The sequence below is a fragment of the Barbatula barbatula genome (assembly GCF_947034865.1).
Source record: "Barbatula barbatula genome assembly, chromosome: 18".
Taxonomy (NCBI): domain Eukaryota; kingdom Metazoa; phylum Chordata; class Actinopteri; order Cypriniformes; family Nemacheilidae; genus Barbatula; species Barbatula barbatula.
In genome coordinates, this window is record NC_136781.1 from 14,485,272 (window position 1) to 14,502,096 (window position 16,825).

The window sequence follows — 16,825 nt, forward strand, 5'->3', positions numbered from 1 at the left end:
AAGACTTGTGTGATGGTTTATAAGGATACGGACAATATAAAAGTAATTATGTCCAAGTCCCAATAAAACATGAAAACCCAACATATGTGTGCGTGTGGTTATTCATTCTTTCTGTCAGTTTAATGGTCTTTTTTTATGCCAGGAACCACTAGGTGGCCCAAAGACAAGCCAGACACGACAACACAAATGGAAGCTGCCCAAACTGTCTATTTTATGCAATGATTGAGACTGTTAAACACTCTCTATCAAACAAAGATGTCACGGTTATATATGAATGTTGTGCCTGAAGAAATGCGTCATATAATATGATCATGGGTTCGTTCCAGCTCCTTGGCATAGGGAAGAGACAACACAGCACCCTATGTGCGTAACATGTGCTCTTCAGACGGCCCAAAATAGTCAGTTAATCTGACTACCCCCACGTTCCCTTCTCTTCCCCTTCACGTCCGGTTACCGTGGATACGAGTGTAGCAATGCCGCGATTGGCTGCTCAGCGTGACGTGCGGTGCATGTAGGGAATTCCGTCAGTTGTGCTGTGGGCGCGTTTAAAGCGTCGCTCCGGCTCGAGCGCTTATGAAGTCTCGTAGTGTTCACGAAGAAGCGAGTAGAGTATTAAACACTTGAACACTTCACATTTTCTTTTCAAAGTGACGTTTTTGCACCGAGTGCTACATGTCAAGTTATTTCTCACGAAGAAGATGAGTCCTGTGCCAAAAGGGATCCCTCTTTTTAAATAAATCATATAGATCCTCCGGGAACATCCGCGCACTTTGAAGCTGAAGGGAGAGAGGGTGAAATCCCGACGTTTTATCTGTTTGAAATGTAAGTGACCCCTTTTCGCTCACTAACTTTCTTTAGGAACTTTCTTAGCGGCAGTTTCGTCACGTTTTAACTGCACCGCACGTCATTGCTCGCGTTGCCGATTTGATTTGAGCGAACCGGGATGTTTCTTGGAGGTTAAAGGGGTTATGATGGGACATCCGGTGTTTTTATGAGGGTCTCAGCGGGGGCTGCGTGTCCTGAAATTGTGAGAAAAAGTTCTTGCTGCTCGGGGGACAAGATGAGAAAAGTTACAATTGTGCTACAAGGTGTGATGACTAAAACTGCTGCTCAACACTTTTAAAGCAAACTGAACTTTTAGGCAGAATTAAACTAACTGTTTGATTCAAGTTAACACTTGCAAAAGATAACCAAGATCTCACTACACCTACAACGTGGTATTTGTTGTAAAACTGTTATTATACAAATGGTAACTACACTTTCACTATATAAAAACATAGTAAGTTTGAAAGAGTGTCTGTTGTGTCATTCAAGCTCAAGATGATAAAAAACTGGCTATTTGTTCATGTTATATGTAATATGTGCAGATGTTGACAAACACGAAGCTCCAGTGTGTTTATAAAGTTTTAATCAAATGTTAATGTATTACTTAAAGCTGATTATTTGCATTGCGTGTGAAATTGCCTATAATGAGTTTAATTCCCTGATTTGATTTCCTATTTAAATATAAAAGTGCAAACTAACGCGACCGTTGCTTGTATGAAGTGAACATTTGGTTGTCCTTCATTATCTGCGGCCACCGGTGACGTACACTAAGCAGATACACAGAATCAAAGTGCTTGGATTGACCTTATCATGGCTTATACGTCACAGATGGATCAGTGGCAGGGTCAGCTCGAATATCTGCCTTCTCAGTATCCACAACCCTTGAGGCCTCCGACAGCCACCTCTAAATAGATAAGCACTTTATATTTACCCATGGTCCTTTTCAACAGCGTTGACTGCGGTTTGTCAGCACATGCACGCAGGCTTTCCCCCACCCAGTGATGGAAACAGAATAAAAATGTCTTGAAAGGTATTTTTTGTTTGTGTTTGCTAGAGGTAGGTATGTTCCCAGATGCCTTGGAGGCTGCAGGACGGGTAGAGGGTTTGAATTTGTCCCCTCCCCAGACTCTCCCGGACCCAGACGATGAAGCAGAACTGAGCCATGAAACAAAAAGAAGGGGCAGATATCGCCATAGCTTGCAAATATTGAAGCCTTTTAGGATCACACACAAGTAAGTTATGTGGGTTTAGGTTGAAATTGTTATATTTGAAAAGAAAAGGAGAATATTTAAGATGCTGTAAATGGTTTTTGGAAGTATAATGCTGCCATAGTATTTCAAATAAAGGTTTACCTGTAGTTCACCTGTAGAAAAACAACATTCCTGTACATGACTGTATTATGTGGAACACAAAAGAAGATTCAAGATTGGAGAATTGTCTCTGTTGTTTTGTGTCCATAATGGAAGTTAATGGAGGTAAATGTTGTTGGTTACGTACACCCGGTCGTATCTAGTCTGTAGGGCTGCACGATATGAGGAAAAGCTGAGATGTGCGATAACATTGTTTAATATTGCGATGACGATATGACTTGCGAAAAATATTCAAATGTGAGCGTTAGCTATACTGTTCCCATGTCTTAGTGCTTTAATAGGTTCTTTGCGGACCTAAACATTGAATAGCCTATTCCCACTGAATAAAGTATATATTATACTACAGTATTTTTATGTAGACAAAAATATTACTTAGAGATGCACGAGGGCTCCAGACAAAAAAATCAATTAAGGAGCCATAGGCTACTATGGAGAAAAAAACAGGCGCCAAATAGTTTTTTCATAACATGAACTTGAAACTACTTTTAGTTATCCTATTGTATGTACATCTTCTCCCACATAGATTCTGCTCACATAAAGTTTGTTGTTTTTCCTCATAAGCGAGTACATACGGAATCTGTAGACTCTTCAGGTTAATTCTGCACAAAAATTTGGGAAAATTCTGAGAAATAGTATCAAATGTGTTTACATTTGTCCACAAATGTAATTGTGTGTAAATGCGTTCAAATAGTCTTAAAACGCTGCCTGTCTATACTGTATACTTTAATGCAGTTTATAGCAGATTTGGTTCTACTTTTTTAAAAAGAGACAGAGAAGCTTTTTTATTGACTGATGCTGTTTAAACTCTGAAAACACGAGACTACTTTTGTAACCAAAAGAGAAATTGTGCATGTCAAGACCATATTAATATATGATATATACTATATGTAAACATTTGATTGCTTATAGAGTTTAAAGCAAAAAGAAAGGGGTTGTGTTAATACACTGTTGATTTTAGTTTGTAATAATGACATGAATGTTCACAACACAATGTAAAGATAACTTCAAATAAAACTAAACAAGACAATTTGCATATCGTTTGTTCTCGCTTTGAACGCGCCAACCATGTCTTCAGGGCTAAACGTGATAGGTCAGACGTTTATTACATGCGCTTATTGCATGTAATAAACAGTTTCTCTTATTCATCGTGTCAGGCTGTCTGTTGCGATGTGTTCATTGCGCAAGTTCATATCGCGATGATGATGAAAATTCTATGTATCGTTCAGCCCTACTAGTCTGGATCTAAAATGTGCCTAAAGTCCTGCGTGGAATTGTATCCTGTTGCACCACCAAGGCCTAGCGCACGTCTGATACAAAGGCCGGGTTAAACAGTCACAATTTAGCTTAAGCCAGGACTATTCCTTAGTTGAATTAAGATATTTATGTCGCTTTAATCGAAATGCTTTAAAATTATAAATTACTGGTGTGCATTTTGAGACAAGTTATATTCAGTGAAGACAGGTGACACATTCATTTTAGTCTTGGACTAGCCTTAAGCCTTGTCTGAAACCGAGCCTTAATTTTACGCCTAGTCAAAGGTAGGCGTAAGTAAAACATCTTGATGTTTATCCATGGAGAAACAAAATAAGACAGTATCAATTGGAAATGAAACAATGTTGCGTCTAATACAGACTGAATTCAGAAAATCTACAGGAGAAAATGTATTTTAAAGTGTAGGTGAAAAAGATCATGGTGAACATATCACCACGAGCGAGATTTGTGAGCAGTAGTGGACGAAATGGAAGAAAGCACGAACGATCATATATTTGAGATATCTACGGAGGAGCTGGAAACGTAATTTATCCATCAAATACATAAGACAGCGCTCAAATTAATTTACAAGAACGAATGAAAGGCTAATGCTCTTGTTAAGTTTTATTTTAATTTATATTTACATTACATGAACAGAACCAAATCTGCTGTCAACAGGCATAATTTTAAGGGCTGTTATTTATGGTCAAATATAATATAGGCTAATGGGAAATAATGGTCTTGGGGATGGAGTAAATACTGGAGAATAGGATGTGGTTAAAGTTTTTCTTTCTATTCGACGAGCTAGAACTGTATTTTCTAATTAGAAATTAACTAAAATATATCTTTACATTAAATATATTTTATATCATAATGTACACCTTAAAGAAAGGTTTGAAAGTGATGTTTTAGAATATGTTTGTAATGTTTTTCAGTTTCAATAGCCTACACTCGGTCCTATTTAACACATTTAAAACCATTCTGCCCTGGCGATAATAGGAATGTTTCATTTTAGCAGTGCTGAATTTTTAGAAATAAGAATTATCACCACAGTTATACTAAAGGACAGGAATGGGGCGAGAATCCGCATCTTTCTTTTCTTTTATCTAATAATTTAACATTTTCACTCATTAGAGGCAGTAAGAATGTCACTCTCAATGCTGTCCAGTTGGTGCAACCGGCGCCTGGTCATAAGACTAGTCTGTAGAATGCAAAAAAATGTGTCTTAAGGACCTGCGTATAAATTATACCTGTTGCACCACCAAAGGCGTAGCGCACGTCTGAGACTAATCTTTACACCTAGTCAAGAGGATAAATAAATGATGACAGAATATACATTTTTTACACTTTAAGTAATAAAATTGTATTGAAGTTAAATTATTTCTCAAAAAATCTGCCTCTTGGAGGACACAAAACGTGTTTCTCTTATGTGTTAAGAGAGAGCTATGTTAGCTTTTGGATCCAAACACCAGTGACGAAGGTCTTAGCACTCTTATCCATTTCTCACAGACGTCTCTGTTTTTAACATGTTATCTGATAAAACCACCACTGTGTTTTCGCTGCTCCATAAGAGTTTTGAGAGGACAGTGCAAACTGCTCCTCAAACACAAATGCGTGATTCATCTCCCGTTTGGCCTCGCCGTGTACAGTTTCTCCTCCTTACTTCAAGATCACACTGTTCTCAGACATTGCACATATAGCACCTACATGACTGACATGAGCCAAACTCTTCATTTTTTCCCAGACATCAACACCCTGTGGACAATGCTGGATTTTTCTCTTTCATGACCCTGCAATGGCTCTCACGCTTGGCCTGGAGGGCCCACAAAGCGTCCTGTCTCAGGATGGAAGACGTCTGGGGTGTGTCTTGCCACGAGGCTTCAGAAACAAACTACCAGAGGTAAGCTGATCCTAAAGTTAATTGTACTGTCTAGTTTTGTTTTGTGCAAAATGAATCACGCCGGAGCCAAGCCCAAGTCAGGAATCTCGATGTGTTTGCCAATGTTGAAATGAACAAATGGAGCCACCAGAAAACATCACCTGGGCCAAGGTCTTGTACAGTTCAATAGTAGATAACGTAAGGCGAGGGGCGGTTTGTTGATGTGGGAATCCCTCGAGTGCCGGTGGGAAATGACAAATGCACACCTCTCACACGGGCGAGAGAGTTATGGCAGGTGGGTGTTATTAATAGTAGGGATTAGACATCAGAGAGAGAGAGAGTCGGACGGTTATGTCATTAACACGACAGATCTATAACCTCTTGTGCTTTTCCGTTAAGCTCAGATGGGTTTCTCGAGGACAGTAGCAACACAGAAAAATCGCCAGTAATCTGTAATTGGCCTCTCTCAGTGCCATCCTTGACAGATCTGAGATTAACCCACGTTTCGTATACGAATGTGATAAGACTTGGGTAGCACGTGGCTGATCTGTTGTCGTATGTTAAATGCAGGCTTCTGGTTTTGACACCCAAATGGCTTGGCAGCTATGGCTCAGCAGTTCTGTAAGAAGTCGTGTCGGCTTTCTGTGATTCGCTTCAGGGTCTTCCTCTCAGGTTACTGGATTCTTGTCATTGATAGCCGGGACATAGTTCTGAGGCTTGTGTACATGTGTTTGTTTATGCAGAGGGATTTTTTATGTAACGCATTTACAAAACAGACAGGTTTGAGGTCTGATGTAATGAGAAAAGAAAAAAGGTAGGTCGTTCTTGAGAGATATACAAAACGTGTGAGTGGAATTTTACAAGCAGTCTTTGAAAGGCAGCTGTAGGTCTTTGGCATATGGGAATATGTGTCTCTTAACCGTACGTCTTACAGCAAGGTGCATTATTCATTCTAAGGGTGAATCAGAAATGTTGTAAAGGAGCTTTTCTTCAGTTTTGCAAAACCCATAACAGCAAATATGAAACTTTGGTGTATATACAGTATACACTCACCTAAAGGATTATTAGGAAACACCTGTTTCTTATTAATGCAATTATCTAATCAACCAATCACATGGCAATTGCTTCAATGCATTTAGGGGTGTGGTCCTGGTCAAGACAATCTCCTGAACTCCAAACTGAATGTCAGAATGGGAAAGAAAGTTGATTTAAGCAATTTTGAGCGTGGCATGGTTGTTGGTGCCAGACGGGCCGGTCTGAGTATTTCACAATCTGCTCAATTACTGGGATTTTCACGCACAACCATTTCTAGGGTTTACAAAAAAATGTTGTGAAAAGAGAAAAACATCCAGTATGTGGCAGTCCTGTGGGCGAAAATGCCTTGTTCATGCTAGAGGTCAGAGGAGAACGGGCCAACTGATTCAAGCTGATAGATGAGCAACTTTGACTGAAATATCCACTCGTTACAACCGAGGTATGCAGCAAAGCATAACCTTGAGGCGGATGGGCTACAACAGCAGAAGACACCACCGGGTACCACTCATCTCCAGGGCTGGACTGAGACAAAAAAAGGGCCCTGGCATTTTTACTCAGACCGGCCCACCACAATGGGTCGGACACAACCAACCAGTACACCATCCTTGCGGTCCCTGTAGATATGCATATCTACTGTTCCATTCCCCCAAAAACCTACAAAGCTGAGAACTAAGTGCCATGGACCAGTGTACCAGTGCAAGTGGACCAGTGTACTCACTCTCTCTTGACTGACTCCCTGGAGATAGACCTATACCTACTTGTGGTGTGATTCGCGCAAATTGAGCGTTAGTAAGGGAAGCCAAACAATCCAATAGTGGGATGAGACAGCGGGGTATTACAGAGCTTGCGCCGCGCTGACATGTCATCTGCGCGATTCAATTTCCTATCGCCAACCGATGGGCAGCGTGGCACCAACCAATCCGCTGCACTGACCACTTAAAACATATACAATGTTCATTTGGCGCCACTCATTTACATTTTACCCATAAACCTCTGCTATTATTAACATAAATAGTTAAGGTAAAATGGCTAGGCGCAAAACGTACTACAATAATAAAATAAATTACCTGAACATGTAAACTGTCCTATATAATTTCCAGGAGGTTGGCGTGCTCCTCAAGACTACGATATTGGAAGTTTCTGCTTTGTACAGGTCTTTCCGTAGCCTCTATAGTATAGAGTCTATACATATGTGCAGTTCTTCAAAGTATCGATGCAAAACACTACCGTTTACTTGTACACTATTAAAGATAATTGTCACGGTGTCGTGCCGGATCGAGACAGACGAGAATGCAGGCATACAAAACACGGGAAACTTTTAATCACTAACACAGACTGGTACACAAAACGCAAGACAATCAATAACCGACAGGGGAACAAAGGAAACACAGGGTATAAATAGTCTTAAATGATGACAATGATCGCTGGCAGGTGCGGGAAACGGCGTGATACAAGGCTTGGGCTCGGGCTGAGGGTCCGGGGGCTTGGGTTCGGGCTGAGGGTCCGGAGGCTTGGGCTCGGGCTGAGGGTCCGGAGGCTTGGGCTCGGGCTGAGGGTCCGGAGGCTTGGGTTCGGGCTGAGGGTCCGGAGGCTTGGGTTCGGGCTGAGGGTCCGGAGGCTTGGGTTCGGGCTGAGGGTCCGGAGGCTTGGGCTCGGGCTGAGGGTCCGGAGGCTTGGGTTCGGGCTGAGGGTCCGGCGGCTCGGGCTGAGGGTCCGGCGGCTTGGACTCGGGCTGAGGGTCCGGCGGCTTGGACTCGGGCTGAGGGTCCGGCGGCTTGGACTCGGGCTGAGGGTCCGGCGGCTTGGACTCTGGGCTATCCGGGGCCATGGAACGACTGGTGGGTGCCGGGCTCCCCGGATAGGCAATGTGCACCCCCCCAAAAAACATTTGGGTTGGCCCCTGGGGTTCCTTGGGCTCTGGAGAGGGCTCGGGCACAGGTTGGGAGGCCTGGTGAGGCTCGGGCACGGGTACGGAGGCCTGGTGAGGCTCGGGCACGGGTACGGAGGCCTGGTGAGGCTCGGGCACGGGTACGGAGGCCTGGTGAGGCTCGGGCACGGGTACGGAGGCCTGGTGAGGCTCGGGCACGGGTACGGAGGCCTGGTGAGGCTCGGGCACGGGTTCGGAGGCCTGGTGAGGCTCGGGCACGGGTTCGGAGGCCTGGTGAGGCTCGGGCACGGGTTCGGAGGCCTGGTGAGGCTCGGGCACGGGTTCGGAGGCCTGTTGAGGCTCGGGCACGGGTTCGGAGGCCTGGTGAGGCTCGGGCACGGGTACGGAGGCCTGGTGAGGCTCGGGCGCTGGCACGGGAGTGCATCGGGGCGCTGGCACGGGAGTGCATCGGGGCGCTGGCACGGGAGTGCATCGGGGCGCTGGCACGGGAGTGCATCGGGGCGCTGGCACGGGAGTGCATCGGGGCGCTGGCACGGGAGTGCATCGGGGCGCTGGCACGGGAGTGCTTCGGGGCGCTGGCACGGGAGTGCATCGGGGCGCTGGCACGGGAGTGCTTCGGGGCGCTGGCACGGGAGTGCTTCGGGGCGCTGGCACGGGGGTGCATCGGGGCGCTGGCACGGGGGTGCATCGGGGCGCTGGCACGGGGGTGCATCGGGGCGCTGGCTCGGAACACCAGAGGGAATCCAACTCCCGGAGTGCCTCTGGTGCGATCAGGACCGGTAGCTGTGCCTGGGAAGGCCGGGGATTTTGACCCTCACGGCCTTCCATATTCCGCTGCTGCGGAATCTCAGGAGCGCACTCGCGCTGCTTGCGCTGTAGTGCCCGCCGACGTGGATGGCGCCGACGGGACTTCGTGGAGGAGTGGAGCGCGCTTCCGGAGTGAGTCAGAACGACCCCCGCGCGGATGACCGGACGCGAACCGCTCAAGCCACCGTCCAGCTCCCCAACGCGGTTCACGGATTCCTCCCCCGGGAGAACCTGACTGATCATCTCCTCCAGGGGAAGATCGTCCGCGTACGAGAGCAGAACGGCGGCGAGCATGTCGTCGTCCAGACCGGTCAAAAACACACGGTTAAGTGTGGGATCGTCCCAACCCACCCGGTAACACACCTCAAAAAACTCCTCCACGTACCTCTCCAGTGGCCGTCCTTCTTGCCGAAGACCCACCAGCTCGTCCACTGGAGAGATGTAGATGTGATCCATTGGGTGGTCGGTTATTCTGTCACGGTGTCGTGCCGGATCGAGACAGACGAGAATGCAGGCATACAAAACACGGGAAACTTTTAATCACTAACACAGACTGGTACACAAAACGCAAGACAATCAATAACCGACAGGGGAACAAAGGAAACACAGGGTATAAATAGTCTTAAATGATGACAATGATCGCTGGCAGGTGCGGGAAACGGCGTGATACAAATGACAGACAGGTGCGGGATAGCAAATGAGTCCATGGGGAAAAACAGGCAGGGAAACGGACGGGAGTGTTACAATAATAATGTGTAAATGTAAACAAATGTAAATGTTTTTAAGGAATCATGGGTTTCTTTATTGTACATTTGAGTGTACGGTTTGCGCTGTTTAAATAACGTGTGCGCTGACGAGGAGTCGGCTGGCTGGGCGATTGAATCACGCAGATGACATGTCAGCGCGGCGCAAGCTCTGTAATACCCGCTGTCTTGTCCAACTTTTGGATTATTTGGCTTCCCATAGTTCGTGCGAGTTAAAAAATCTGAATTTTGGCGAAAATTCGCGCCGCGTTTACGAACCAGGAGCTTGCTCTAGTAGGGACGTGATTATGACATAGCGAGCGGAGGCAGGAATCCGAAACAACAATGAAGGACTGAGCCTCTGAAGCAGTGTTGCCAACTCTCGCGAGACAAATAAGCAACTCTCACCTCAAAAAGAAGCCCAAAAGAAGCCCAATGCCTAAAAGGTGCCCCAAAGTCGCTGTAACCTGCCACAGCCTAAACAGCATAGACTATTTGTATAATGAGTGAAACAATTACTTTTCCAAAGCCAAAACGTACTTTATTTTTCAAGTTTTACAAAACAGAAATCTAAAAATCATTGTACAAGACACACATTTGTGTGTGTGTGTGTGTGTGTGTGTGTGTGTGTGTGTGTAGAGAGAGACAGAGAGAGAGAGAGAGAGAGAGAGAGAGAGAGAGAGAGAGAGAGAGAGAGAGAGAGAGGTATGTGTGTGGGGGGGGCAGAGAGAGACAGAGGTTTTTAAAGATAAAATATAAAAATAAAATATAAAAATAAAGCATATTTTAATAATAATAAAGAGAGAGGTTTTTATAAATAAAATAAATAACATATACAAATAAAATATAATCTTGATGATGAGAATGGTTAGCATTCCTTCTATGCTTTTCTGTGCAAGCATGCTGCATAAGGTCTGCATGGTGTGCTCTTATTTCTGCCTTACAGAACCTGCAAAGAGCCTTACTGTTATCCCCTGTAACGGGACGAATCCAATCCTTGAGCTCTTTCTGCCTCTCCCAGTCAGGATTGTATTTTTTCCCATACTTCGACCACTTTGTGGACATTATGCCAACTCTCACTACGAACCAGTAGGCCTACTACTATCGCAAAAACTCCGTAACTTGCACTAGCCAGATCGACTTTGTTGTTGAGATTTACCCGCGTGACGTTAGAGGTATGATGCATGAATGAGCTTGCGTGCGCAGTAGGCCTAGTGCGCGAATGAGAAGAACTGATTGGACAAACAGATAGATAGATAGATAAATAGATAGGCTACTTTATTGATCGCCAAGGGATTAAATCTTAACTTAATAAAATGCCTACTGTTGACCAGCCTACAAAAACGTGAAGCACAGAGTGGCGTATTATTTTTGGCATTAAGCAACCAAGTTTCAAAAAAACGCAACCCGCGACTCCACATTTTTCCAAGCGACTTCTCGTAAATACAAGCCCAAAGTCGCGTATTATAAGCGGACATGGCAACTATGCTCTGAAGGATTTGATGGACCCAGACATGGCGCCGAACGCCAAGAGAGGATTGGGCCAGCCCAGTGTCAGTATGGAAAATGAACCAATGGGCCGCTGTCCCTGCTTTATGGGCCGGTCGTTGGCCGATTAAAAAAATATAATTTTCATAACAAACCAAAGACACAAAAAAACACGTATTTCTGCCATTTAATGTCAATTGATCAAAAGTTTTCAGTTTTTGTTCAACTTAGTGTGTTTAAACTGATTTAAAAAAATTGCAAGACTTTATAATAAGGCTGTATTGGTCAAAATTGGTTAATGCTTTAACTCGAACTAACAATAAAAAATCCTACAGCATTTATCCATATTAGTTCATGTTAATTTTAGCATTTACTAGTTGCCATTAAACCAAAAAGATTCTGAATGGTGAAATAAACACTGAAAAACTCAATATAATGTCCCTTTAGCCAATTAATTTACTTATGTTAATAAGTGTAACACTATTGTAAAGTGTTACCCAAATAAATCTAATAATTTAAATACACCCATTCATTAAAACTGAACTATTGGGTAAAAGTATTGCATACCAAGTTCTTCCTCATGCTGCATTAAATGCAGAAATGTTGAATCCTGTTATCATACAGTGGAGATGTTTTATACATAGTGTGTTTGATGCTCTCTCAGACTGGAGTGGCTGTGGCACGAGGAGCTCAAGAGACGAGGGAAGGACGGGGCATCTCTTTCTCGGGTCTTCTGGAGGTTTTGTCAGACCCGTATGCTGGTGGCTATCTTCTCTCTTCTCATCACTATGGTGGCCGGATTTGCTGGACCTGTGAGTATCAATTTACTTCTCAAATAACTGATCCGGCTTGGATTTATGCTGACCTTTGACCTGATTTCTCTATCCAAACCAAAAGCTCAACTGTTCATCGTAAGAAATCATTGGAAGAATGTTACACGGCAGGAAAATAGAAATTGATAGAAAAGCATCACGCTGTTTGAAGCATTTTCCGGCTTCACTGATGAGTATAGTTTTATATTCAAGAGATCAATCTCTAGATTATTATTTGGAATCATGCAGACTCTAAATAACATTTATAAGGGAAAAAGCTTTTACGTACTTATACGTCTTTAAGCTGAAATTCAGTTACAGGATTGTCGAGTGTTCACTGTGCCAGATATTCAATGCCTGCAGGGAAACGTTATCCCCTCATTATTTACATTTTTCCCTGCTGTTTTATATCGGTTGCCAAATGAGCTGAGAGCTACATTCCCAAAGAGTGTTGTTCTTTAGATAGGATTAAAAAAACAGTTTTGATCTTATTAGTTTCACTGCGAGAGGATTTATTTCGGACTTTCTTACTGCGGCGCTGTTAGGAAGCACGCCTGTTCATTTTATTTCCTCACAGAAGGCCCTGACAGCACCCGCTTAATAGCATTATCAGGGATTACATGTTACAAACTAGCACACTTATTGCCTTCTGTTGATCTGTTTAGTGTTGCACGGGTCAGCCCTCGTCTCTGCAACAGGCACGTTTACTCACAGTCAATTTTGGTCCTCTTTATATTGTTAAACATTAAACATTTGTTAAAGGTAATACTCATTTGTTTAGCTGGCTGAGGTCACAAGAGCACTTTATAAGTAATAATTAGGGATCTTTGTTTATTACTTGCGAAATGTGCATTAGATAAAACATTTGCATGCCAATATAGTTTGTTTAGATAAAAGATTACTGTATAATATGGACACAAGGTTAAAAAATGACTGTATAATATGAACACAAGGTTAAAAGATTACTGTATAATATGGACACAAGATTAAAAGATTACTGTATAATATGGACACAAGGTTAAAAGATTACTGTATAATATGGACACAAGGTTAATAATACAACAAAGTTGTTTTAGCCCCACATAAGCAGCATTCGAACCCCTACAAAACATAGACGACAACTTACATGCACACCACAAAGACACACAAAAATCCATTTTATAATGAAGAAAACAAAAATATAATAATGTAATATAATAAAAATAGCATTTTACACAAATGTGATGCCCTTTTGGGTATGCAAATTCATTAATAATTCATTATTTGAGCCAACATGTTCAATTACATTAAACAATTACCTTTATTACACAGCATTCTGGAATACTTGATTCTGATTGGTCAGTCACAGCTTTTTAAGGTTATTACCATACGTTATTCCCAGATAACAACCGCCTAAAACGAATAACACAGCCTCATCTGAGGACTGCAAGGACTTTACTAATTATTTATGTGCAAAAATGTATAACATCAATTAAATTGTATATCTTACTTATCTCTTACGTTACATAATTACATGACCATAAGATTCACATTATCAGTGTTATTATTTTACATGATATATCTTATTGAGGACTTTTAAGTTTATTTACATGCAGGGATGAAGCTCGCTATAGGTTTAAAGAAAAGACCAATCATATAATTTAGCAATTGTGTATTTGACATATCAAAATCCAGAACCAGAACTATGTATTTTACAATGCGACACTGTATAAAAGAGAGTTTCTCTCGTATTGTCTCACGAGCAACACTTGATCCTTTGACTGAGATTAAGCAGATGTTCTGATATCAGACAACCTCAAAGCTCAAGCTTTTAATCCCTCCTCATGTGTTTTTTATACTATTCAAAAAGCTAAAAATAACCTGTTGTACACCTGTCTCTCCCTCAGAAATCCTCACATTCTTGTTGTGCTGTGTTTTTCTCAGGCTCTGCTGATCCGAGCCCTGCTGGAGTATTCTCAATGCTCTGAGGTGAAGCTGATGTACGGCCTGGCTCTGGTCGGCGGGATCTTTCTCATGGAGCTGACACGCTCCTGGTCTTTGGCTCTCGTGTGGGCTGTCAACTACCGCACGGCCACACGCCTCAGGGGAGCCGCACTCACTTTCGCCTTCCAGAAAATCCTGCGACTGCGCAACACTAAAGACATCAGCACCGGAGAGGTGAGATGCGTGTATAAACTATTTATTACCAACGCTACGTTTGGTTTCAACAGCGTGCTGATAAGAATTTCAATATTGAGAGAACGGCTCCTCGGGTCGAGCCTTATTTTCTAAAACTTAAAGAAAAATAACATGTGAAAGGGGTTCAGGAGAGGGTTCAGTTTCTTGTAATAGTTTCAGTCGGCCTCTCATAGCTCATTCTTGTGTCCTCCTGGCCCATGAAAACAGAATTGTGATTGTGTTTTGGAGGTCTGAGTGTTCTATATTATGGCTAATGCATTGCTTAAATGGCCATGCTGTTTGCAGTTGAGGGTAACTGTATGCTGTTTTACTTTCAGCTGGTGAACATTTGTTCGAGTGATGGACAGCGGCTGTATGAAGCCGTCTCGGTGGGCTGTCTGCTGGTTGGGGGGCCTCTGGTTGGAATTCTGGGTCTGTCATACACCACTTACTTTTTGGGACCCACAGCGCTTGTCGGATCGGCCATATTTGTAATTTTCTATCCCACCATGGTGAGATAAACACAGTATTTCCAGGCATCCTCACAAAGTCAATTCACACCAATGTGGCCCAAATCAGATTTCTTTCAGTAGGTTGTGACATAAATCTGGTGTGGATGACAGAGTGAACAGTAAGAATCACAGCAAATCTATTTCCAGCAACGACTTATAATTTATATTATCATATTGCATGACAATTTGTGTTAAAAGTCGAATTCCAGAATGGACTACTTGCACTTTGCAGAGTGGCGTACTTCCGACTTTAAATCGTATGGCTCAGTAGGTTCCGGTTATATTTATTTACTATTTACTATGGGCTGTTGCTCCCTGTGAAACCTTAACGTAAAATGTTTACGTACGTGCATTATCAGCAACATAAGAAGAAATGTTATAAACATCACTAGGTACATAATCTTCAAATGATATGAAAAAGTAAATATAGCGTTGCACTTTTTCTCCTCACACAAAGACATTTAACCACTGAACACACATCGCAGAAGGCTGAAGGAGACTAACAGGGAATCATAGCATAAAATCCTGAAGTGCTTCATGTGTGAGAAAGCACGGAGCTGACAAGCACACGCAACATGTTTTTATGAAATGTTTGGATCACTATGTTGTGTAGTTTTTTTATTGACAAACGTAATGCTATCCATAAGTAAATGCATTTTTTGTCAATAGCTCAAAAGTGTGGTTATAACGTTTAAGGATAAATGCCACAAAAATGTACGCTGTTAATGTTTTTATTTACATTTAACATTTTATATTGCATTTGGCAGACACTTTTTATCAACTTAAAAAATGCATTTTATTATACATTTGTTTCTGACTGTGCAATCCCCTGAGATCGAAGTCATGACCTTGACCTTGTAAGGGCCATGCTCGTACCACTGAGCCACAGGAAAGCTATATTTGGCATTTTTATTTTTAAATACTATGCAATGTGAATGAACGTCTAATTAATTTAAAATCAACATTGAACTTTAAAAAATAATTGTATGGTGTAATCTTATTGTAGTTAAAAAGAATGATCTATCTATCAATGAGACTGTTTAAGAAAGCGATGAGACAATTTAGGAAAGCGGAAACCTGCTGAAAGTGTGCATACAACGCCTTTTTTATTAAGTAAATGAGTATTTGCTTATAAACGTCTGCTAATATAAATACAGTATGTCATAAAAACCCACATTAAAGCATGTTAACATTACAAACTGGATTTTTATTTTTTATTATTAAGTGACCGCCTTAAAAATATAAATAATCTACCATGATCTCTGCATGTAGATACGTTTAACACTGTTACCGAAAATGACTGAGCAGCGTCGAGGAGAACGCAAAAGGCTACATGCAAGTAGTCCATTTACAATCTGCAAAATTCAGGGCCTATGTAGTATATAACTTTACATAGATTTCATCCTTAAATGTATAGTTCACCCCTTAATTCTATCATCATTTATTTATGTCTAAAATGACATTTTAGACCAAGAGACTTCAAAAGCTAACCAAGTAGAAAAATAAAGATTTAAAAAAGTAACGGTCCCAAAATTTATCCCTGAGGGACTCCCGATTTCACAACACCGAGCTCAGACCTAACACCACATATTGCAACAAACTGTGTACGATCGGTGAGATAAGATTTAAACCAATTAAGAGCAATACCAGAGACCCCACAGACATTTTCTAGACGAGTAATTAAAACAGCGTGATCTACCGTATCAAAAGCTGAAATGAGGTCAAGCAGTATCAAAACTGAAAGGCAGCCACTATCAGAAGCAATTAAGAAGTCATTAGTGACCTTAACCAATGCTGTTTCAGCACTATGGAATTTACAGAAGCCCGATTGCAAAGGCTCAAAAAGATTGTTCTCAGTTAAATGAGAAAACTGGGAGGCGACAACCGCTCCAAAATCTTTGAAAGAAATGGGAGATTGGATATGAGGCGAAAATTAGCGATGTTTCCAAAGTTAACATTTGGCTCACAAATCCCAATCCCAATATATGCATGGAAAATGATATGAACACATTTCAGTGCCCATTTTGTGCGTACGCAACGCTAGATATTATGCCCATG

General features: G+C 42.3%; 1 protein-coding gene across 3 annotated transcripts in view; it reads left to right on the forward strand.

Annotated features, from left to right (window-relative positions):
- Nucleotides 1–526: 526 nt before the first annotated feature.
- The window catches only part of LOC306907740 (ATP-binding cassette sub-family C member 5), a 36,941-nt gene continuing 20,642 nt past the window's right edge, over nucleotides 527–16,825 (forward strand). Inside the window, exons 1-6 of one of the 3 annotated variants that reach the window (XM_079480089.1) lie at nucleotides 527–822; nucleotides 1,880–2,057; nucleotides 5,191–5,346; nucleotides 11,951–12,098; nucleotides 14,022–14,255; nucleotides 14,594–14,767. In XM_079480089.1, coding sequence (XP_079336215.1) covers nucleotides 1,888–2,057; nucleotides 5,191–5,346; nucleotides 11,951–12,098; nucleotides 14,022–14,255; nucleotides 14,594–14,767 — 882 coding nt within the window. In that variant the 5' untranslated portion in view covers nucleotides 527–822; nucleotides 1,880–1,887. Of the gene's footprint in view, nucleotides 823–1,778; nucleotides 2,058–5,190; nucleotides 5,347–11,950; nucleotides 12,099–14,021; nucleotides 14,256–14,593; nucleotides 14,768–16,825 lie in introns of those variants that run through there. The other 2 variants (XM_079480090.1, XM_079480091.1) reach the window with 2 other exon arrangements.